Consider the following 24877-nt stretch of genomic DNA (forward strand, 5'->3'; position numbering starts at 1 on the left):
TGTGAGTCCAGGAGGTTTTCACCCCGCACGTACTCGGTTTCCCGAGTGCTGTCCTTCCTTCAAACGGGTGTCGATCAGCGTTTGGCGCTGGCTACGATAAAGGGTCAGGTGTCTGCGCTGGCCGTTCTGTTTCAACGTCCCGTGGCTTCCAACTCCTTGGTTGGCACTTTTGTTCAGGGAGTGCGGCATCTGGTTCCTCCTAGGAGGGATCCTCTGCCCCCTTGGGACTTGAATCTCGTTCTATCTGTGTTACAACGTGCTCCTTTTGAACAGATCAGGGAGATCTCGTTGTCTATGTTGTCCAAAAAGGTCGCCTTTTTGGTTGCGATCACTTCGGCTCGCAGAGTGTCGGAGCTGGCGGCTTTGTCCTGCAAGTCTCCGTATCTGGTTGTTCATTTGGATAAGGTGGTCTTGCGACCTAATCCTTCTTTTCTTCCGAAGCGAGTTTCGGAATTTCATCTTAATGAGGATATTGTCTTGCCTTCGCTGTGCGCGAAGCCTAAACGTCCAAAGGAGGTGAGATTACATTCTTTGGATGTTGTTCGGGCGGTAAGGGTTTACCTTAAATCGACTGAGTCTTTTCGAAAGACGGACTCCTTGTTTGTTCTTCCAGAGGGTCCTCGGAAGGGCATGGCGGCGTCGGCCTCTACCATCGCCAAATGGATTAGGCAGACCATTGAACAGGCCTATGCTTTGCAGGGGAAGGTTCCCCCTGTGCCTGTGAAGGCGCACTCTACTAGATCTCTGAGTACGTCTTGGGCCTGTCGTCATGGGGCTTCTGTAGCCCAGGTGTGTAAGGCGGCGACCTGGTCGACCGTGCACACTTTCACAAAATTCTACAAAGTAGATGTTCAGGCATCGGCGGATGCTTCCTTTGGCCGCAAGGTTCTTAGTGCGGCAATTCCCTAGGGTCCCTTGTTGGGGACCTCTGGCTGTTGGGATAAGTTTTTTATCCCCTGGTTATTTGTCTTTTCCTGGGTTGTTGCTCCTGTTGAGCACTTGTTTTTCCTGTAGCCCAGCTGGTTTCCTTCCTTTGGTAAGGTTCCTTTCTTTGATGCGGAGACTGCGTTGCCTTTCGGCGCGGATGCGTTTCCCACCCCTCATGTTTGCACTGCTTTGGGACGTCCCCATATGTGACGAATATGAAGAGGCGGCGACTGTCGGAGGACTCAGAGAAAGGAATTTTACAGGTAAGATTTTACAAAAATTCCGTTTTTCATGGTGTGAATCACTGAAGGTGCACTCTCGCTTGTTTTCGATAGCTAGGGTCTTGGCCTTTCTGCAGAAAGGAGTTGAACAGCGGTTGGCTTTGGGCACTATCAAAGGCCAAGTGTCGGCTTTGGCTATATATTTCCAATGCCCGTTAGCTACGCATGCTTTGCTTCGTACCTTTTTATACAGGGAGTGCGCCATATAACTCCTCCGAGAAGGTTCCCACTACCTCCCTGGGACCTCAATCTGGTATTATCTGTTCTTCAAAAGCCTACTTTTGACAACTTTCGGGAGATTTCTCTGATTTCGTTGTCCCAGAAGGTTGCCTTTTTGGTGGCTATCCATTGCGCTTTCAGAGTATCTCTGAACTGGCTGCGTTGTCCTGCCGCTCACCTTATCTGGTGATACATAGCTTGCAAATAAACTGTTTGATGATAGCAGGGTGTGTGTGGGGTTAGGCCTGCAGGGACAGCCCCCATAGGTGTAATTAAGCTTTTTCCTGCCTAGTGCTTATTCCTGATCGGAGTAGCATAACCCTATAGTCTCTGACTAGATGGAGCTGCGTCTGTCGGACTTCAGAGAAAATGATTTTACGTTTATTTCTTACAAAAATCCAGTTTTTATCATATCCGATTTTGATTTTTACCCAACCTGTCTTTCTAAATTATTGTTTCATATTTATTTTCAGCTTTTACTTGGCTGAGATCTCAATGGCTTTGGGACATTTGCATCAAAAAGGAATAATATATCGTGATCTGAAACCGGAGAACATCATGCTAAATCATCAAGGTTTGCTTAAACAACAATAAAATTACACCTTTGGCTTTTCCTTATTGAATTGTAATTTAAAAACTGGCACTTTTCCCACACTCTTTGTCCTGTTTATCGAAAGTGAAAATAAAAGAAGGTTCCAAATTTTGGGTTAACATCAGAACAATAATAGAGGGGAAGTCTTCTACTGAGGACATTAGTTCTGCTGACACACCAGGATTCCTTAATTTTGGAAGGATTTTCCCTGACTTTGATGCTAGTACAGGATGTGCAGGGAAATCTCCCCAATGGCGCACACATCCCTTACTTTATCCAAAAATAGAAAAAAGTTTTGCCTTTTGTGACACTTTAACCACTTCAAGTGTGGACATTTTTCAGCTCTCAGCACTGTCGCACTTTGACAAACTCGGTCATGTAACACAATACCCAAATTACATTTTTATTTTGTGAGACAGCTTGATTTCGGTGGTATTTGATCACTGCTGTTTTTTTTTTTTTTTACCAAAATGAAAAAAATCTAGGCAAAACACTTTTTAGTTTGGTATACAATTTTGCAAATATTTGTAAATGTAGTTTTTGGTAAAAATAACCAAATTTGTGTATTATTTGGTCTATGGTCATTTTTTGTCACAATTTTGGCCCATAACACATTCTGCTATGCCTCTTGAGTCTAGGGATACCACGTGTGACACTTTTTCAAAGCGTAGATGCATAGAGGCGCCCTGAAATCCAAGGAGCACCTTTTGGCTTTAAAGGGGCACAAATTATGCAGCTAATTTACTGACTACCTATCACATTTTTGGCCCTGGAGCACCAAGATAGTGGAAACATCCACATTACCATTTTGGAAATCAAAAAGTTTTTTCTGAAAGGCATAGACATGTCATTTTTCGCCAGAAGTTTTTGTAAAATGCAGAAAGAAAGAATTATTTTTACACACAGTTGTTTAATAGGATCTCTCTATCATACAGGAGTAGAATACTAAGCAGAAAAAAAGTTCTGTCTACGCCTATGGGCAGTCCCGGAGGGTACACCCTCTCATTTGCTGCATAGGATGTCAGTTTTAATCTGTCTAGTCATGAGTAAGGACCTAGTTCCTTGCTGGGATCTTTGGTCCTGGCATAAGTGTTTTTTTATGTGATTATTAGCTAGCCTTTTTTCTTCTGTTTTTTTTTTCCTGTGCAATCTACAAGCAACTATGCCTGATGTGCGCGACGGGCTGGATAATCTAGATCCAGTAGTCACCCCAGCTGCAGGCCTTAGCTCCGCGCTGGGTTGGCCGCGACATGGTCCCACTGGGAATTAAACGTCTCGCAAGGTCGCACACGACAGGGTCTAGGCCTATGTCGCAGCTTTCCTATTTGGGCGACAGCACCCCCCCCCCCCCCATTTCGGCGGAGAGGGGTCCTGTCAGGAGATGACGCCTGCCAGTGTTCCTGGTACGAGTAAACGTCCTCTTTCCCCCCCCCCCTCTTCCCTGGCGGATTTTGGGGCGGATGCGGGCCCCTCCCTCGGATGGTCAGCCCCACACTCCTGGGTTTCCCTCTGTCCTGTTATGCACTTTTTGGGCCTACCTCAGGCTGAGACCTTGTTTGCAGGCCGCATGGGGGGGGGTGTGCCGTCAGAGGCGCTCGGCTGATCGTGCGGGGAGGAGGGGTCTCGGTCCCTCCAGGGCCTTCCTGCTGTGTGATTCTGTTAGGAGGGCTGGTGGGGGTCCCCCTGTGGGTCCTTGTCGCTGCGCGGGGCTGCCATTTTGTTGTAGCCTCGTCTGCTTTTATGACCGCGGCCATCTTGGTGAACCTGTTTTTGGCCATTTTGCAGTGGATTCTTGCCTAGGAATCTAGGTAGGAGTGCCTGGAGGACTTTTCTGGAGGGTGGAGCCCCTCCCTTCACACTGGGCAGTTTTCAATGCTCTCTCCCTTTTGGGAGAGCTTCTAGTACATGTGCAGACGCCCTGGGAATACAGATTGGGACAGTGGGTTTTGGGGGTCTCTCTCTCTCTCTGTTGGGGGGTCTTCAGGGCATGACTGAACTTCAGGGGGCGTAGTGGCGCAGTGGGACTGTTTTTTTTTTTATTTTTATTTTTTGTAATTTTTTGCAAATTTATCTGGTGGGTTCTTCTGGTTCAGTATGCAGACCGTGTGTCCCCACCTGACCCTCTCATGGAGACCACAGGGCCTTCCGGATCTCCGCTGTCCACCAATGCATTTTCAGAGGTTCTGGAAGCATTTGGGTCCCGGGTGGAGGTGGCTTTGAGAGGGCGAGGTGCGCAGAAGCGATCTCCACCTACCCCTGCCTCATCTGTCTCGTATTCTCAGTCTGGCTCAGCCTCCGCAGATGTGGGTCTCCCTGCCGGGTCTGTTAACTCGCACCCTGTCTCCTCAGATACCGAGAATGACATTTCTACCCCCCGCCGCGCAAGATACAGGCGCCGGTGGATGCACTGATTGTTTCGTGCGTGACACCCTGCAATTTGAAGGACGCTTGGGCGCAGGTTGCGTTTTGGCACTCGCATGGCATCCGGAGCAGCTTAATTTGCTAGCATGCTCATAAGGAATAGGACCATCCGATACATTCCCCTGGGGTGTCTAAGCAGCTGCTAAACATTACCCTTTTGAGGAGTCTCTGGTAACGTAGTGGACTGTGCTACCTACGGTTGACCCACCGGTCTCCAGGCTGAATAAGACTACCGTTATTCCAGTGGAGGAATCCCCGCCCTTTAAGGACCTGGGGGATAGGATGGGGGAGGCTGTGGCCCGCGATCTATACTCCCTGGCGGTGTCTGCACTGAGAACAGTTAGGATTGCCATTGCCACGCAGACTCTGCCTGATGGGCGGAGTTCCAACGCTGTGATTTGGGAAGGAGCAAGTCCCGCCTACCTTGGGGGGAGCTGTTGGACCAGCTGGTGCAGGGCTGAGCTTTTTTGCAATGCCGCCCTGGACACAGCTTCTTTATTAGGTCAACTGTCGGTTCGGCAGTGGTTATCCGGCGTATACTTGACTGAAGTGTTGGTCTGCGGATCTTCTATGAGGGCCTTAACGGATTTCCCTTATCAGGGGGATTGCCTGTCTGGTGCTGTCCCTGGATGACATTATATAAGGGTCTCACGGGGGGTGGGAGTACTTTTCTTCCACAGGCCGACAAGGGTAAGGACCCTCGTCGCAGACGGGGTCCCTCCTTTTCGGCTCACAGTTTTCTTTGTCTCTCTGGGACAGTCGATTAAGGGTTAAATCCTTCAAGAATTCCGCAGGTGGCTCCAAGCGACCCTGGTCTGGCAAACAAAGATAATTTTTTTTTCCAGACCTGTGGACAAGGCTTACTCGGCCTGAAGGTGCGTCCTCATCCGGATATGGGGTGGGGGGACGTCTTGCTGGTTCTCGGACCTGCGGCCTGGCCCCGATCCCAGACAGCTGGGTTCAGGAGGTCATGCGATCCAGTTGCAAGAATGAGTTTTGATCGAGTTTCTCCAGTAAGGTTTTCCTCCACTGTACGGCTGTCCCCGGATCCCTTGCTGGCGCTCTATGGGCTGTATAGTCAACAAGGCTGGACCTAATGGGCCTGGAATCGGTTCACACAAGGGTGGGTTTCCTACATAAGACTTCAGACATCACAGATGCCTACCTTCACATCCTGTTATGTTTAGGACACCAACAGGTTCTCCGTGGGAAAGAATCACTATCGGTAGGCGTTACCCTTTGGTCTCGCCTCTGCTCCTCGGGTCTTCACTAAGGTGTTGGCTCTGGTCCTGGCGCTGTTGTGACAGCGGGGTGTATCGGTCCTGGGTTCCTGGCTGATCTGCTTCTCCATGCGGAGTCCCCTACGGTGCTGACAACGAATTTGGAAGTCACCATGAGAACTCTGGAGGAGTTCGGGTGTGTTCTGAACCTTCAGAAGTCCCTGGTCCCCTCCATGAGACGGGACTATCTGGGCTTGACTTTGGACTTGTCCTCAGCCAGGGTGTTTCTCCCTCTTGAAACTCTTGAAACTTCAGGCTGTGGTTCAGCTGTTGCTGTCCAGCTCTTGGTCGTCCCTTCGAACCTGCATGCAAGTTCTGGGACTGATGGTGTCGTCTTTTGATCCCTTTCGCTCAATCCCCCTCGAATGCCCCAAGAGGCAATCCTTCTCAAATGAAACTGGATTTCAAACTCTCTGAACATTTGGATCCGGCTAAGCCAGGTGACCAGGGAGTCTTTTATCTGGTGGCTTTGGTCCCCGATGCCCAAGCAGGAAATCCTTTCTCCCCTTATACTGGACAGTTGTACCACAGATGTAAGCCTGTCCAGGTGGGGAGGAGTCCTCAGCAGGTTCTCTGACCAGGGAGTCTGGTCCCTGAAGGATCCAGGTTACCGATCAATGTCCTGGAGCTGAGAGCGCTCCGGCTTTGCCTAGTTCACTGGACCGGGCACATGCAGCTGTCCAGGCCGCATTCAATGGACTATGCAACGACCATGGCTTGCGGCCTTGGAAGTGACAGGCATTCTTTGTTGGGCAGAACGACTTGCTCCAGCTCTCTCCGCTGTTCCAGGTGTGGGTAATTGCCAGGCTGATTACCTCAGTCGATATGCAGGGGAAGGGTCCCTACTAGGGATAGACCAATATGGTTTTTTTTCAGGGCCAATACCGATATTTTGGTCACAACGTATCGGTATCGGCCGTTATGGACGATATTTTTTTAAATTTTTGAAAAATAGACAATTTTTGGCACAAATCTGGTACTGAACATGTTAATTTTTTTTTAATGCTTAATGGCTAGCTGTCTGGCACCCTGTGGTGGGTGGCTGTCTGGCACCCTGTGGTGGGTGACTGGCTGGTACAGGGACTCTTGGACATCTAATTTTTTTTTTTTTGTGCTTGGGTGGGGTGTTACTTAAATTTTTTTTTTCATCACACGGGGGATTTACTACTTTTTGTCTTGAGTTTTTTTCCAGTTTCTCCAAATAAAGAAATTAGCCATTTTCCCTCCCTGGTATCATGTGACTCATTAGTGTTTCAAGGTCTCAGGTTTGAATGGGGGGCAGGTGTTTAAATTTGGGGTTATCACTCGAACTCTCACATACTGGTCACTGGAAGTTCAACATGGCACCTAATGGCAAAGAACTCTCTGAGGATCTGAAAAAAAGAATTTTTGCTCTACATAAAGATGGCCTAGGCCGTAAGAAGATTGCCTGAAACTGAGCTGCAGCACGGTGGCTAAGACCATACAGCGGTTTAACAGGACAGGTTCAACTCAGAACAGGCCTCGCCATGGTCGACCAAAGAAGTTGAGTGCACATGCTCAGCGGCCTATCCAGAGGTTGTCTTTGGTAAATAGACGTATAAGTACTGCCAACATTGCTGCAAAGGTTAAAAGGGTCGGGGATCAGCCTGTCAATTCTCAGACCATATGCCGCACACTGCATCAAATTGGTTTACATGGCTGTCGTCCCAGAAGGAAGCCTCTTCTAAAGATGAAGCACAAGATGACAAGCAGACTAAGGACATGGATCATGGAACCATGTCCTGTAGTCTGAAGAGACTAACTTATTTAAGTTAAACTTATTTGGTTCAGATGGGGTCAAGCGTGTGTGGCGATAACCAGGTAAGGACTACAAAGACAAGTGTGTCTTGCCTACAGTCAAGCATGGTGGTGGGTGTGTCATGGTCTGGGGCTGGATGAGTGCTGCCGGCACTGGGGAGCTACAGTTCATTGAGGGAATCATGAATACCAACATGTACTGTGACATACTGAAGCAGAGCATGATCCTCTCCCTTCAGAGACTGGGCCACAGGGCAGTATTCCAACATAACTACCCCAAACACACCCCTGATACTACCACTGACTTGCTAAAGAAGCTGAGGGTAAAGGTGATGGACTGGCCAAGCATGCCTCCAGACCTAAACCCTGTTGGGCATCCTCAAACGGAAGGCAGAGGAGCGCAATGTCTCTAACATCCACCAGCTCCGTGATGTCATGGAGGAGTGGAAGAGGACTCCAGTGGCAACTTGTGAAGCTCTGGTGAACTCCATGCCCAAGAGGGTTAGGGCAGTGCTGGATTGACACTTTTGGGCCAGTTTGGATATTTTGACTTAGGGGTGTACTCACTTTTTTTGCCAGCGGTTTAGACATTAATGGCTGTGTGTTGTTGTTTTGAGGTAACAGCAAATTTACACTGTTTTATATACAAGCTGTACACTCACTACTTTACTTTGTAGCAATGTATCATTTCTTCAGTGTTGTCACATGAAAAGATATATATAATAAAATATTTACAAGAATGTGAGGGGTGTACTCACTTTTCAGAGATACTGTACATGTGTGAATACATTTATTACTTTAGGATTTTTTTAGTCATTTTGATAGTATTACTAAAACATTCAAAGCAGTTATGTTCTATGTTTTGTCCTTTAGGCTTCCTGTAGTTCAGCTGTTTTTTTTTTTTTTTTTTATAGGGCATGTGAAATTAACAGACTTTGGCCTTTGTAAGGAATCCATTCATGATGGCACAGTCACTCATACATTTTGTGGGACAATAGAATACATGTGAGTTGAGCTTTTAGCTTTGACTTTAACACTGCTGCATTTCCTATTTCAGAGGTTAAAACTTGACAACTTCTTAGGAACAAGGGTACATATAAATCCTATACAACAGTAAGTGATTAAAAAGGAAATCCCTTAAAGTAGGACTTGACAAATTTGCTTTGAATCTAGGAGGCAGCTAAAAAAGTTAGGAGCCATTTTTTTTTTTTTTTCAAACTTACAAAGATCGCTGACCTGTGTGTGTTTGTAAACAAAGGACTATGTGCTGTCATTGACTACAGCCGGTCAACAGGTCTCAGCCATAAATCATTGGCCGTGACCTGCTGATAAAATCCTGCTGTAGCCAGTGTCAGCGTGCATCTGCAGGGAGCGTCCACATGTGTGCCCCTAACCCGGAACAGGCGTACATGTACGTTATCCAGCCTGCTCGTGCCATCTGCCTGCAGTAAATGTACTGTGGGCGAACAGGCAGCAGTCAGTATAATTATAAGGGGGAAGTTGCGCTGCTTTTGTAAAATGTTTAGGGTTTTGAGGTGTGGGTCCATCCTTCTCCCCCAGGGACACTGCTGCTGCCTGCTCTGACCCAGGATTCAGCGAGTAAAGGACGGCCAGGCCCTTCCATCTGACAACCACCTCCTCTAGCCTGGGAGAGTCCAGCTACAGGCCAGGCTCCAAGGAAGGACATATACACACAGGGGAGCCAGTAGGAACTACAGTAGCATGGAGGAGCTGGGAATGGGAGAGGAGCCCTGGTAGCTGGCCAGACGTCTCTCCTCAAGCTGACAATGAGGAGACTGGGGGGGGGGGGGTTAGATGAGGAGAGCACTGGATGCAGCCAACATGAGCTACACCGGCCAAACATCTCCCTGTGATGTCGCCTCTCACACAGCTCCATGTCCCAGACTCGGGAAAACACATTTACCACCACCACCGGCGATGACGACTGAGGTCAGCCACTGCTGTCCAGACCAGCCTGCCAAGCCAAAAGCGAAGGCAGTGAGATACGTGGGTAGCCCAGCCACCTGATGCCTTGCCTGCCTGACAGGTGCCGAGGCCGATCACAGGCGGAAATTCCACGGTACATTCAACCAGCACTCGGAACACGGGCAGGCCTTGCTTGAAAAAAAAAAAAAAAGACCAGAAGGAGATGGCCAAATAGGGTTGAAGGAGGGAATTGACGGGAGATTTCCCCCGGGACAAAATATACACAATATATGTTGTCCCATCTCCCTATGTGCTTTGTAAGCTTAAGTACCAGAGAATCTTGCCAGTTGGGACATAGCAATATATGGCTGATACGGGTTCAGCGCTTCCACACTTTATCTAAATCTATTTAAAAAAGAAAAACCTTTTTTCCATTAGATGTGTTAAAGGAGTTGTAAAGTCAGAAGATTTTTCATATTAATGCATTAAGATAAAAAGCCTTCTGTGTGTAGCAGCCGCCCCCAGCACCCCCTAATACTTACCCGAGCCCCATCTCTGTCCAGCGATGTCCACAAGCCCCTTGTCCGTCCGGGACTCTCCCTACTGATTTGCTCAGCCCCATTGGCTCCGGCGGCGGTCAAAGTCAGCTAGCCAATCAGGAGAGAGGGCCAAACACCAACTCCGTGTCTAAATGGACACGGAGCTGCAGCTTGGCTTGGGTGCTTCCATAGCAAGCTGCTTGCTGTGGGGGCACTTGTCAGGAGGGAAGGGGCTAGGAGGCACTTGTCAGGAGGGAAGGAGCTAGGAGCAGAGAAGAGGGACCCGAAAAGAGGAGGATCCAGGCTGCCCTGTGCAAATCCACTGCACAGGGCAGGTAAATATAACATGTTTGCGGTTTAAAAACAAAACAAAAACGACTTTACAATCAGTGAATTTGTTGCAGCATTAGATACTTCTGGGAGCCAGGTTAGATACTTTTTGGCTTACACAAAGGGGGGGGGGGTCTATTTGTAAATGTTTTCACACAAGATTCACACCGCTTTCATTTAACATTTTTCTAGATGGTTTTAATTGGACTCTTGTGTGAAAACAATTCTACAAAATCTCCATATTGTTTGCAATCTATTCAATTGGTTTTTCTCTCTTTATTTTGTTTTTAGGGCTCCTGAAATTTTAATGAGAAGTGGTCATAATCGTGCAGTTGATTGGTGGAGTTTGGGAGCCCTGATGTATGACATGTTAACTGGAGCAGTAGGTTACTTTTCTTCTTCATAACTTATTTCTATGCTTTTTACCACGTTATTCTAGTTTAAAATTAGAATAGTTATAGGTAATTAAACATTTTTATCAAATTTTACAAAAAAATTTGCTCAGTAAAGTTCTGTTATAACATTCTTCTGTATTTTAAAAAAATTCCCAAGTAATGTTGAACTACTAGTTAAAAAAATAAAAATAAATTGAATGTGCTTGTATAGTTAGAATTTTGCATCACAAAATGTAACAATTATTTATTTATTTTTTCTTGTAAGCAAATGCCTCCTTGTCTTGTTTTCGCAGCCACCTTTTACTGGTGAAAACCGAAAAAAGACTATTGACAAAATCCTAAAGTGTAAACTAAACTTACCCCCCTACCTCACACAAGAAGCCAGGGATTTACTTAAAAAGGTATGTTGCCAAAGGTGTTAAACCTCTACGCTCCTTCCCTCTTCAGTATAAGCAGTCACCCAATCTATGTAGCTACTGTAGAACTTTAACTTTTCCTCACTAATGATATAAATGATATACATTTTGAACCTGGTAACTATTCTTGATTATACACAAGATTCTGGAGCTCAGTTCTACCCCCTGGTTCTGTGACCAAAAATAATGTGGAACCATTGGCCCATCCTATAACTGCACAGATAACAGTTGTGCTCAAGTTTGCATACCGTTGAAGAAATGGTAATACAGTACTATTTTTAAAGACAACATGAGTAAACTGGCCAAATACATTTCTTTGATTTCCTATGGGATTCATATTAAACTGTAGGTCATAACAGAAAGGCACAATTCTAAAATAAAATATGGCAACGAGTAAACAAATTTGGTGACCCCTGTTGAGAAGTCTGCATCCACTTAGTTCTTAATACTGTGTATTGCCCCCTTTAGCATCAATGAAAGTGTGCAGTTTTTTTTTTTTTTTTGTCTATCAGGCCCTGAATTTCTTGCAAGTAGTATAGCTGCTCTTTAGACTTAGCAAAATGTCACCAGGTCATGCAAAGTCTTTGGTCTTCTTGCTTGAACTGCACATTTGAGATCTCCCCAGAGGACTTTATCATATTAAGATCAGGAGACTCTGATAGGCACTCCGGATTTTTTTTTTTTTTTTTTTTTTCTTCCGTAACCACTGGGGAGCCAACTTGGTGTTGTGCTTAGGGTCATGTGGTGCTAGAAAATCAAAGCGCGTCCCATGCACATCTTTCCTGCAGAAGAATGCTAATTTTCTGATAACATGCTGCATTCATATTGCCTTCAATTTTCTCAAGATTCCCCATGCCTTTAGAGCTCACACCTCCAAAACATTAGTGAGCCACCACTATGCTTCACAGTGGGGATGGTCATCTTGTCCCTATAGACCTTGTTTACCCCTCCCCCAACAAAGCACTTATGGTTGTGTCCATAAAGCTCTGTTGGTTTTATCACTCCAGATTACAGTTTGCCAGAAGCTGAGAGGCATGTCAAGGTGTTAGGCATATTGTAACCGGGCTTTTTTGTGGCATTGGTGCAGTAAGGGCTTCTTTCTGGCAACTCGACGATGCAGCTCATTTCTGTTCAAGTATTGTCGTATTGTGCTCCTTGAAACCACCATATATATTCCAAACAATTCTCCTGCCAGTTGTGGCTGTAATCTTGCTCTACCTGACCTTGGCTTGGTATCAAGAGATCCCTGAATTTTCCACTTAAGCGATTGAACAGTACTGAATGGCGTATTCAAAACTTAGAATATCCTTTTTCATCTTTATAAAGTTCCGTTACCTTGTTACACAGGTTTTTTGACCGTTCTTTTCTGCTTCCTATGGCTCAGTATCTAGACTGCTTGGTTCATCCACTTAAGAGCTTACAAACTCCTTGACTATTTGTACACACACTAATTGAAATTTAAAAAGCCACGGATGATGGAAATTACCCTTTTATTTGCCATTTTATACCTGTGTGTCGCCTTGTGTGTCTGTACCAAGGCGAATATTCCAGGGTATGTAAACTTTTGATACAAGCCATTTAGGTGTTTTCCGATGTTAAAAAGGAGCCCAACAACTATGTGATATAAATTACTTCATATGATCACTATCCTTAACCGCTTGCCGACTGCTCACAGTATATTTACTGCGGCAGTCAGCCCCTCACAGGCAGAGTGACGTAGGTCTACGTCGCTCGCCTGTGAGGCTCTGGGGAGCGAGCGCGCGCCCGCGCGGTCACGGACCCCCCCGCGCGTGTGACTGGCGGACCCGATGTCCGCCGGTCACTCGGCGATCGGCGGGGGAGAGGGAGAATGTCAGGCAGCTTGTGTAAACAAGCCACCTGTCATTCTCCTCGCTGTAAAAACACTGATCACATGGATCTACTATGTAGATCCGTTGATCAGTGTCCTTACAGCTCAAGCCACAGCCAATCACAGTAGAAAGCACGCCCCTAGGGACACACACACAGCCCCTCCCTCCCAAATAAAGTTAACCCCTTCACTACCAGTGTATTTTTACAGTAACAGTGCATATATATAGCACTGATTACTGTAGAAATGTCACTGGTAACCCCAAAAGTGTCAAAAATGTCAGTCAAGGGTCCGATCTGTCCGCCCCAATGTCGCAGTACCGCAAAAAAAATCGCAGATTGCCGCCATTACACGTTAAAAAAAAAAATACCAAAAATGACAGAAATCTTTCCCTTTGTTAGTAAATGCGATAACTTTTGCGCAAACCAATCAAAATACGCTTTTTGCGATTTTTTTTTTTTTTTTTTTTTTTTTTTTTTTTTATTTTTACCAAACATAGGTAGCATAAAACAAATTGGCCGAAAATTTTAAAAAATTTAGATTTTTACATTTTTTTTTTGGGGAATTTCATATAATAAAATGTGAAAAATATTGTTATTTTTGCAAAATGTACGCTCTTTTTTTGTTTATAGCGCAAAAAGTAAAAATCGCACGGGTGATCAAATACCACCAAAAGAAAGCTCTGTTTGTGGGAAAAAAAGGACGCCAAATTCGTTTACAGTGTCGCACGACCGCGCAATTGTCTGTTAAAGTCACGCAGTGCCGAATCGCAAAATACCCCCTGGTCGTTTAGCAGGAAAATCCTCCGGGGCTTAAGTGGTTAAAAGGCAGTTTCTTTTTTTTGCATTATCAGTTATGTTTTCAATATCCATACCAAAATTTCATTTCTGTCAAGATATGCAAGCTTTTGAGCACAATGGTATCACAGTTGAGCACGAATACAATAGTCACCTCAGCCAAATGTCCAACGCCAGAAAAACTCCTTGGGGAGTTGAGAGGAGTTGAACATAAAAGCAACTCTTTGTGTGGGAAAATTACGAAGTACAAAAAGTTGATACAGTTCTTCAATTTCTGTTGTGAAGCTTGTTTGCAATTTTTAGCAATTCTATATGTTCAAGCAGAGCAACTGTACAGCACGATGTAAGTGTTAATGCCAAATCAATAAAAAAATATTGAATGGGAAAAGGTATGTTGCTGTTCATTTGGTCTACAGACTTATTCAGTAAGACTTTGTTAAAGCAGTGGTAACCCATAGCAGCCAGCTTTTTTCTTATTTGGTGGGTAGGTTTGGATTACTATAAAGTACAGTACTCTTTTTTTCCTACTATTACTCTTAAGTAAGTCTGTTTAAACTAGTAATTGATAACTGTGTGTCATAGATGTGTGCTCATTTTCATACTTTTCTCAGCTGCTAAAAAGAAATGCTGCCTCTCGTCTTGGAGCAGGAGCTGCCGATGCTGGGGATGTACAGGTATGTTTAACACTGTCCCTTACTCACTCTAGTTCCTAAATGTAACATTTGTCCAACTTGATATGTAGGTTGATCAGGCTTACCACTGAAATTTATTTAATGAGACCGCTATCCTAACATTATCTTTTATTTGCTTAAAACTGTTTAAACCCAAAGCCAAAATTGTAATATATTACAGCTTACCAATCATATGTGGTGGCTGCCACATGAACACACCTCCTTTATTCGATTACCCCCTCTCTGGATGAATGAGAAGTACTTGCAGATTTAAAACAATAACAAATTGAGGGCAAGCTCCCGCTAACACTTTATAAGTGGCAACAGCAAACAGTTTTTTCACTTTTGGGATTAAGGTTTTACGGAAATAAAAGATGATTATTATAAGTACCCCTGTTAGTGTTAAATGGTTTGTCCCAACTCTCTGTTCCATTTGGAGGAGAGCTTGTTCGTTTTTTTTTTTTTTTTGTATAATCAATTTTTATTGAGAAAGAGTTGCAATAACAAACAATGTAGTACAAAAAAGAAAAAGAAACCCAGCATTATACAGACAAAGCTAATGGAGCATAACTGAGCGAAACAATAGTAACTGGACAATCTACAATAAATGTGCAAACCAATAGCTCAACAGAAGGGGGCTGGGCAAATATTGCATAAAAACAAGGGGGAAGAAAAAAGAGGGGGAGAGTATCTCTGCCATCCAAGGGGGAGAATCGGGTAACCCGAAGGGGTGCCCACGCCCGGCTCCAAGAGCAACAAACAAGGAAACATAAACAAGGCTAAGGTGCAGGGGTGTGTGAGGCTTGCAGTACCCGCCGATGAAATGAGGGGTCAGCTAGCGCCAGGAGGGCCACATTGAGACTGGAGGACACAGGGAACGAATTGGGGGCGTACCGGCGCCATTGCGACCAAGCTGCGTCAAACCCATCCCGGGTGCCTCCACACGTGGCCATCCACTCCTCAGCGTCCATAATCTCCTGTACTTTGCGAAACCAGTCTGCCTCGCTAGGGACATGGGGAGTCTTCCAGTGGATAGGAATGAGGTGCTTGGCAGGGTTGAGCAAGTGCGGGAGAGCCCCTCGCTTTTATCTCGGGATCGGCACTGGGGGGGGGGGGCATGCAGGAGGAAAAGCCCCGGGGAGTCCGGTACGTCTAGACCGAGACCGGCCAGAATGTTTCTTCACCATCTCCTAGAAGGGCCTGATCCGAGGGCACGTCCACCATATATGAAGGAGCGTCCCTCTCTGCCCACAGCCCCTCCAGGACCCATCCGAAACCCCAGGGCAGAATCTAGCTATAGTCACTGGAACTCTGTACCATCTTGAGAGCAGCTTATAGTTATTCTCCTGTGTCTTGGAATCTACAGAACTAGAGTGGGTCAGACGGTACAGGCGGTGGAGTTGGTCTGAGGTAAACTCAAAATCCAAGTCCTTTTCCCATTCCCTGATGAAATACGGTTTAGGAGAGGGTTTGGCCAGCTCCAATGATTTATACAGGGCTGAGATCAAATGCTGCTGCGGGTCACGGGCTGCCCACAAGCGTTCGAAGTGAGTGAGCTTGGTTCTGATCTGGGCCGCCTGGCAAGCAGAGGCCACAAAATGCGTCAATTGACGGTATCTCCAGAAGTCAAAGGGAAAGCTTCCATAACGAACCCTCAGCGTAGCCAAGGGGACAAAAGTTCCAGCAGACCAGAAGCGAGCTAGACTAACCTCCCCATCTCTAGCCCAGGAGCCCCACGATGATAGCCGCTCTCCAGGGGAGAACCATGGGAAACCCCCCACAGGTGCCAGCGGAGACGTGAGAGGAGCCAGAGCCAAGTAGCCATTTCATTTATCCCACACACGTAGTGAGTGGGTCGTCAAAGGGGACGCCCAGTGCGACAGTCCCCTATTCTCCGCAGGCACCCACGGGGCATACGCCAGGTTGCGGCCCGCAACCGTTTTTTCCAAAGAGACCCACATCTTCGACGAGGTCTGAAACCGCCAGTCCAGCAGGCGTTGGAGAGCCACAGCTCTATAGTACTGTAGAATATTAGGCAGGCCAAGATTGTGTTTGGTCCTCTGCAATAAAGTAACAGCTATCCGGGGTCTCTTACCCCCCCACACGTATGCAATAAAGAGGCTCTTAAGTTCAGCAAAGAAGCATCTAGGAAGCGGCGCAGGGATCATCTGTAGGAGAAACAGTTTACGGGGGGAGGACAGTCATTTTGAGGATATTTGTGTGACCGATTCATGTAAAAGAGGATCTGTCTCAGGATTCGAGGTCTGCACGAATCCGCCCGAGAAGAGGAGCATAATTACAGGTGTACAGGGAGTCCAGGGAATTAGTAAGGTGAACACCTAAGTATTTCATAGAGGAAACCGTCCACGTGAAGGGAAAAGAAGCCCGCCGCGTGGATGCCACAGGTGGAGGTATGGTGACAGGCAGAATTTCGGACTAGGAGTAATTGATTTGAAAATTGGATACCTTGCCATACGCCGAGAGTTCCGCCATCAGATTGGGCAGAGAGGTGACCGTTTCCACCACATGGAACATAACGTCGTCCGCATACGCAGAGAGCTTGTGTTCCGTGGAGCCCACTGTGACCCCCCTAATGTTCACGTTCGCCCGCACCTTACGGAGCAAGGGCTCTAAAGCCAGTGCAAATAAGAGGGGCGACAGGGGGCAGACTTGTCGCGTGCCGTTTCTGATTGGGAATGGGTCTGAGAGGCAACCATTAACCCTGACCTGTGCCGAAGGGGACTGGTAGAGTGCTCAAATCCAGTGTAGCATACAGGGGCCCATGTCCAAGCGCTTCAAGACGGCCGCGAGAAAGCTCCAATCCACCCGATTGAAAGCCTTCTCGGCGTCTGTCGAAAGCAACAAATAGGGGGGCTGCGGGGCCTGTGAGCGAACCCAATGGATGAGATGGAGGGCACGGACAGAATTGTCTCTAGCTTCCCGTCCCGTGACGAATCCCGTCTGATCCGGGTGCACGAATCCAGGAACTAGAGATTTTAGCCGATTAGCCAAGATCTTGGCAAATAGCTTAAAATCTGTGTTCAAAAGCGAGATCGGGCGGTAATTTTGTGGCAGTGTGTGGTCCCTGCTGTCCTTCGCAAGAACGGTAATGTGCGCCAAGAACATGTCCCTGGGAAGGCGGCCATCCTCGGCCAGGGTATTGAAGAAAGTGCACATGTGAGATTGGAGGTATGGAAAGAATTTCACATAGTGCGCTTTTGTGAGACCGATCGGGCCGGGGGCTTTCCCGTCCGGGAGAGACTTTACCGTGGCTAGCAATTCTGCCGTGATGGGAGCCTCTAATTCCACTCATTGGGCCAAGGAGATACTGGGCATATCCGCGGAGGACAGGTAGTCATCAATCCCCCGACTTTCGCGACAGAGAGGTCACGCCAGAGCCAGGATCAAGGTTATACAGGGCTGCGTAGTAATCGTGAAACATCGACGCCAGTTTAGAGTTATGGTACACCGGATCTCCTGTGGGGGAATGAAGCTTAGCGACATGGACAGACAGCCGGTGTTTTCGAAGGGCCCTGGCTAGCATCCTACCACATTTGTTACCGAACTCGTAATATCTATGGGACCTATAGCGTAGTCTGCGGGAAATCTGGCGATCCAGAAGTTTAGTAAACCTGGTGCGCAATTCAGTCAGCCTAGTCAGAGTCTCGGGGTCAGTTATGTTTGTGTCAGTTCTGCATGCTGCAGAGCAGTGAGGACACGCTGAAAGTCCACCTGCCTTTCCTTTTTGAGTTTAGAACCCCAGGCAATAAGGGAGCCTCGAACCACTGCTTTGTGACCCTCCCACACCATACCACCATCTACTTCCCCAGTAGCGTTGTCCGAGAGCTTGTTCTTTTAATCAACATACTGGCCAAATCACCAGATGAAAATAGAAGAAAACCAAAAAAGAAAACTATTGTAGCCACTGCACCTAAGAATTGGTAAGCTGCAATATAATATTTGCATTTGGTTAGTGGCCCCCTATAAGGCATCCTTGGCTCCATTCACAGAATCGGATCGCATGTGGTATTTAGGGGTTTTCCCAAATACCGCATTCGATCCTGAAATTTTAAATTTACTACCGCTTTATGTGGTATTTACCGCTTAAAGCAAACATGCTTGGTTAAATACTGCATAAAAAAGGAGTGAAAGTAAATTCGCAAAAACCACAAATGTGCAGTAAATAAGTAGTGGTCCCGGCATGCATTATAGGTGGACTCATCGGCTTATTTCTCTGGCCTTTTTATGAAGGTTCATTTTTCTCCTTTTCTTAGTCAAGGCCTATTCTACCATGAGTGTCGGTACTCCCTGGGCTATTCAGCATTAAGCTTCTATTGAAGTTTGTAAGGATGTCATCTGTTCCTCTTTATACATTTACTAAGCTCTGCTGCCAGATAGGTTTATTCCTCTGTGGACACCACATTTGGGTGACAGTTCCTGTAGGCAGTGTTACAGCGGGTTTTCCCCATTCTGTTTCTGGATTAGCCATGTTTCCACTTTCCAGATTGGTTACATCCCCCCCCCCCCCCCAGCATGGGACTGACCCTGTAATGTAGCGGAACTGGTCTGTAATTTTTGCTTTGTGTACTGGATCCTATGTTTGGTGCTCACCTTGGCACCTGGGAAAACAAATGTAATTGGCTGCAGGGTGCTATACAGTTCCACAGCTATGGTACCCCTTCGGGGTATATTCACCTTGCAGTTTGGTTCCCTCCAGGAACCTGCATCTAAGGTAAGTCAAATGTTATTCATGAAGTGTAATCAAAGTTTCCCAGTTCCCTAACCAAATGGAGGTGTTCGCCCCATTTTGGACCTAAAATTCCTAAATTGATAGCTGAGAATCCCCAAATTCTGCTGTAGTCAGAGTAGAGACGATCTGTCATCACTTTCTCAGATTAGGCCAATTTCTGGCATCCATGTACATCTATCCAAGTTGCCTATCTTCACACTCTCCTGCGCACTGATTTCTAGGCTTTGCTGTTAGGGACGACCTGTTCAATATGTCATCCTACAATTAGGGCTCTCCTGTGCAGCAAAAGTATTCACAATCGTACTGGCTCTGGTACCATCTCAGGGTATCCATGTCAAAGTACTCGGACAAGTCTCTGCTGAGAGATTCTTCAGCCACTGTCCTGTTCTTCCAACTTTTAGATGAGTGAACGACTTTGACATCCACCCTCCAGCTTTCCTATTGTTTGGAGTATTTGGGACTGATCTTGGACACGACCCAGGCAAAAATGTTCCTTTCTCTTTCGTTCATTGACGGACACAGCTTCATATCTTCATTTGACAGATGGGTTATGCTCTTCCTAGGAGTAGGACAGTAGGCGGAAAAGGGTTAACAAAGCCTAACTACTCCTATAGGGCAGTACCAGGTGGTATAATCCCACTTCCTGCTCTATGATCTGTTTTTTTTTTTTTTTTTTTTTTCCTCCTGCCTAGTCAGGAGTAAGGACCTAGCTCCTTGCTGGGATCTCTGGTCCTGGCATTTGTTCCTTCTTTTTTTTTTTTTTTTTTTCCTTTTTTTCTTCTACAATCAGGTTTGTTCCTGTGAGAACTACAATCAATCAACTTCCGGACTGGGTGACGCACTGGCTATCCTAGATCCTTACGGTCCTCCCAGTCTGGCCAGCGAGTGCATGCAGACAGGCTTGCGAGTGGGACACCTCGCAAGGACGCACACGACCTGGTTGCGGCTGGAGTCGCAGCATTCCTCTGGTCCGCAGGTTCCAATGGTATGGTGAGTAGTGCCCCCCTCTCCCTCTGGAAGTTTGGGGTAAATGCGGGGTCCTCCCAGGGTTGGTAGGTCTCCCAGGTTCCCTTCCCACCCTTGCCTCCCTCAGTGAGGTGAACTGAGCTGTGACCGTTAGGTGTGGTAAAAAATTGAGTCACATCTGGGTCGCTCCGAGTCGCTGAGCGGCCGGATATCTACTTTGGGGGTGTTATGTGCTGAGGGAGGTCCCCACAAGTCTCCCTGGCCGTGTAACTGCCTCATGTAATCTAGTGTCTAAAATGGACATGGTCCTACAGAAAAGACCTGGCAAAAAGCGCCCTCCGCCTTCACCTGTTTCCTCTGCCGCCTCAGATTCTGAGGCTGATTTGGCCACCGTGGACGCAAGTCATCCCATGGGGTCTGCGCCCACGCACTTCAAGTGCTCTGATAGTATGATTCCTTTTCCACCTCCTCTGCGCAAGAAAAAGCACTTGTGGAGGCACGGATTGTGTCAGTGTGAGAAACTTAGAATGGAGAATTTAGCGGATGCTGCGTCGGCCGCTCTGGGGCCATTAGGCACCCGCAGGCCATCTAGAGTGACTAAAGTGTTTTCCTTTCAGTGGGGGTCCCTGAAACGCATGGCTGGGATACCCAAGCGTTTTGCTAGGAGATATCCTTTTGAAGATTCCCTTTTGAAGAAACGTATAGTGCCACCGGTGGTGGCCTCCCAGGTTTCTAGGCTAAATAAAGTCGCGTTACTACCAGTGGAGGACGCTCTGTCCTTTAAGGATCCTGCAGATAGGAAGGCTGAATCCTTGGTCCGCCATCTTTTTTTCCGTGGCAGGTTCAATCCTTAAACCAGTGTTTGCCATTACCTTGGTCTCTGAGACCTTGACGGAGTGGGCAAAGCTTTTACGCCAGAATTTGAAAGAGGGTTAGCACCCTCACGAAATGGCAGAGCTAGCAGACCAGTTAATACAGGGGTTGCAATATATCTGTAATGCCTCCCTGGATGCAGCTCTGTTAGCCTGCAGGGCGTCGGTGACAGCGGTGATGATCTGGAGGACCAGGCCTCCAAAAAGGTTCTGACGGATCTTCCCTTTGTAGGAGACCGCCTCTTCGAAGCCCCCATGGAAGAGATCCTAAAGGGTCTCACGAGAGGCAAGAGTACTTTGCTTCCGCAGGTTACTAAGAACAGAGAGAGCCTCACGGCAAACGTGGTCCTGTTTTTTCGGCCCTTTCGTCCCACGGGTTCGCAGGGCAAGGGTTCCAAATCCACGGATAAGCCCTCCTCCGCCTGAAGGGATGCCTTCATCTGTACTAGGGGTGGGGGGATGTCTGTTTCTTTAAAGACCAATGGACCTAGTTCATCCAAGACTAATGGGTACTCGAGTTTATTCGGTCTGGTTACAAAATCAAGTTTTGATCCTTGCCCTCCCCCCGGCAAGGTTCTTCCCTTCCAATTTGCGTCTGTCCGCGGATCGGCTTCAAGGCCTTCTAGGAGCTGTACAGGATTTGTTGTTACAAGGGATATCCCAGTTCCAGATTCGGAACGTTTTCAGGAGTTTTATTCAAACCTCTTCACGGTCCCCAGGAAAGCAGGGGAAGGTTCATCCAATCCTGGATCCCAAGGCCCTGAACCACTTTGTGCGGGTACAGAAATTCAGAATGGAATCCATTCGCACAGTTGTGGCTTCCCTTCATCAAGGGGACCTTCCAGCCTCCATGGTCATCAAGGAGGCTTACCTTCATATCCCGATTTACATCGGGCATCAGCGTTTTCTTCGCTTTGCCATAGGCAAGGAGCACTATTAATTTGTGGCGTTACCCTTTGGTCTCACCTCAGCTCCTCGGGTGTTCACAAAAGGGTTGGCTCCGGTGTTAGCCTTGATCAGACTGCGGGGGATTTTGGTACTGGGGTACCTGGACGATCATCTTCTGAGGGCGGAATCGTCATCTGTCCTGAAGAAAGATCTGGACATCAGGGTGAGAACTCTGCAGGAGTTCGGCTGGACTTTGAATTTTCAAAAGTCAGCCTTCACCAAGTTGGACTTCGTGTGGCTTACTCTGGATTCAGCCTCAGCCTGGCTGTTTCTCCCGGAAACAAAACTCTTCAAATTGCAGCATGTGATTCGGCTCCTGTTATCCAATTGCTGGTCAACTCTCAGAACTTGTATGCAGGTGCTGGGCCTGATGGTCTCCACCTCCGAGGCCATCCCATTTGCTCAGTTCCATACCAGACTTCTGCAAAAGTAGATTCTAACCAAATTGGACAAGAATCCAGTCTCTTGACATTTTGATCCTGTTGGGGTTCGAGAGGGTCTCTGCTTTGGAGGCTTTGTTCCCTGGCACTTCGACAAGGGAAATCCTACCTTCCCCCTGTTCTGGACAGTGGTTACCACGGTCGCCAGCCTGTCCGGGTGGGGAGGGGTTCTGGGCACCGAATCAGCCCAAGGGTTTTGATCTCGGGAGGGGTCCAGTTTGCCGATCAACATCCTGGAAATTCGAGTGATCCGGCTTTGCCTGTCCCAGTGGATGGATAGTCTGCAGGGGTGTCTAGTAAGGATTCAGTCGGACAACGCCACGGAGGTAGCATATATCGATCACCAAGGGGGCACCAAAAGTGGGCGGTATTCTAAGATGGGCAGAACGCCTTGTTCCAGTGCTCTGCTGTGCACATTCCAGGGGTGGAAAATTGGCAGACGGACTACCTGTCAGGCACTGTGTCCCGGGCGAATGGTCCCTTCACCTGGAAGTTTTTGAGCAACTGTGTCTCCGGTGGGGGACCCCCGATGTGGACCTGTTGGCCTTTCGTCTCAACCGGAAGGTTCCGAGATTTGTTGTGAGTCTCGGGATCCTCTGGCAGACGCCATATATGCTCTGGTGGCTCCTTGGGGCCGGTATCGTCTGATTTATGCTTTTCCTCCAGTACAGGCAGAAGGGATTCCAGTGATTCTGGTGGCCCCAGACTTGCCTCGTCGGTCCTGGTATGCAGGCCTGGTAAGACTGGTAGCTGATGTCCCTTGGCGGCTTCCTCTCAGAAAAGATCTTCTATGTCAAGGACCGATCTTCTTCCATCCTGCTTTACGGTCGCTGGCTTCAACGGCCTGGCTATTGAAAGCCAGGTACTGAAAGATAGGGGTTTGACGGAATCTGTGATTCCTACTCTGTTAAAAGCCAGGAAATCTACTTCTCGGAAGATTTAAAATCAAGTTTAGAAATCGTATATTGCTTTGGTGTGAGTGTCAGGGGTTTCCCCCCAGCTCCTTCTTGGTATCACGTCTGCTGGAGTTTCTCCAAAAAGGTGTAGATTTCAGCTTTGGCAATTTTTTTCCAAAGACCGTTAGCAAGTAATTCCTTGGTTCACACCTTTGTGCAGGGAGTTCACCATTTTGCCCCTCCGGGGCGGTCCCTAGTGCCTCCGTTGGATCTTAACCCGGTACTGCCAGTTCTTCAAAGGCCATCCTTTGAGAATATTCGGGAAACTCCTCTACATACCTTGTCACAGAAAGTGGCTTTCTTGGTGGCTATCACTTCTGCACGCAGGGTCTCGGATCTGGCTGCGTTGTCCTGTAGTTCACCTTACCTGGTGGTTCGCACGGACAAAGTGGTGTTTCGTCCCTGTCAGTCGTTCCTTCCTAAGGTCGTTTCGGGGTTCCACTTGAATGAAGACATTGCGTTGCCTTCCTTATGTACTAAGCCAAAACACCCAAAAGAGGTTGCTTTGCATTTTTTGGATGTGTTCCGGGCCATTATGGTGTACTTGATGGCGACTGAGCCTATTCGGAAATCTGATTTCTTAAGGATGGTCCAGATGGATCAGGCAAATGGTGGTGCAGGCCTATTCACTTAAGGGTCAGATTCCTCCTTTCCCTGTTAAGGCACATTCCACAAGGGCGCTTAGTGCCTCCTGGGTCTTCCATCATCAGGCGTCATTGGTCCAGGTTTGCAAAGTGACCACCTGGGCGTCTGTACACATGTTCACCAAGTTTTACAAGCAGGATATTTTTGCATCTGCAAATGCTGCCTTTGGCTGCAAAGTTTTGCAGGCTGCTGTGGCAGATACTTCTGTCACTTGAAGGTGTGTGTTTTTTTTTTGGTAGGTGAGCTCCAGTTGTTCCTGGTTAAGCTCCTGGGTTTACCTGGTTGGTTAAGTTTTTAGCCCTTGTGAATTTGTTTACTGCTGTTTTTTTTCCACCCCTCATCCTGATACTGCTTTGGGATGTCCCATCTGCCAAATGAAGATATGAAGCTGTGTCCGTCAATGGACGAAAGAGATAAATAGATTTTTGTCTTACCATAAAATCCTTTTCTCTGATCATTGACGGTCAAAGCACCCACCCCTCTGTGGAGTTGGGTTATGTATTCTTCTGACACTGCTTGTTACAAAACTGAGATCCTAGAGCAGGAAGTGGGAGTATACCACCTGGGACTGCCCTATAAAAGCTTTGTTAACCCTTTTCCGCCTAGTGTCCTCCTAGGAAGAACAGCATAACCCATCTGTCATAGATATAAAGCTGTGTCCATCAATAAACATCAGAGAAAAGGGTTTTATGGTAAAACAAAAATCCATTTTTTTTCCCAGGAAAATATTGTTTCTATTACCTCCAGTTAATAGACTCTCAGGCAAACCAGGACTCATTCCTGCATGAAGGTTTCAGTCTGGTGGTCGTGTCCTTCGTGGCAGTACCGAATGCTCAATTCCTCTCAAGATGCTTGGAGATGAACATTCTTACAACAGT

General features: G+C 47.1%; 1 protein-coding gene across 1 annotated transcript in view; it reads left to right on the forward strand.

The window, feature by feature from the left end:
* The window catches only part of RPS6KB1 (ribosomal protein S6 kinase B1), a 104738-nt gene that overhangs the window by 47549 nt on the left and 32312 nt on the right, over positions 1 to 24877 (forward strand). Inside the window, exons 7-11 of the mRNA XM_082245710.1 lie at positions 1901 to 2001; positions 8414 to 8504; positions 10586 to 10676; positions 10983 to 11090; positions 14363 to 14425. Of these exons, the coding sequence (XP_082101836.1) occupies positions 1901 to 2001; positions 8414 to 8504; positions 10586 to 10676; positions 10983 to 11090; positions 14363 to 14425 (454 nt within the window). The remainder of the gene's footprint in view (positions 1 to 1900; positions 2002 to 8413; positions 8505 to 10585; positions 10677 to 10982; positions 11091 to 14362; positions 14426 to 24877) is intronic.

The sequence above is a fragment of the Pelophylax lessonae genome (assembly GCF_965119305.1).
Source record: "Pelophylax lessonae genome assembly, chromosome: 2".
Classification (NCBI taxonomy): Eukaryota; Metazoa; Chordata; class Amphibia; order Anura; family Ranidae; genus Pelophylax; species Pelophylax lessonae.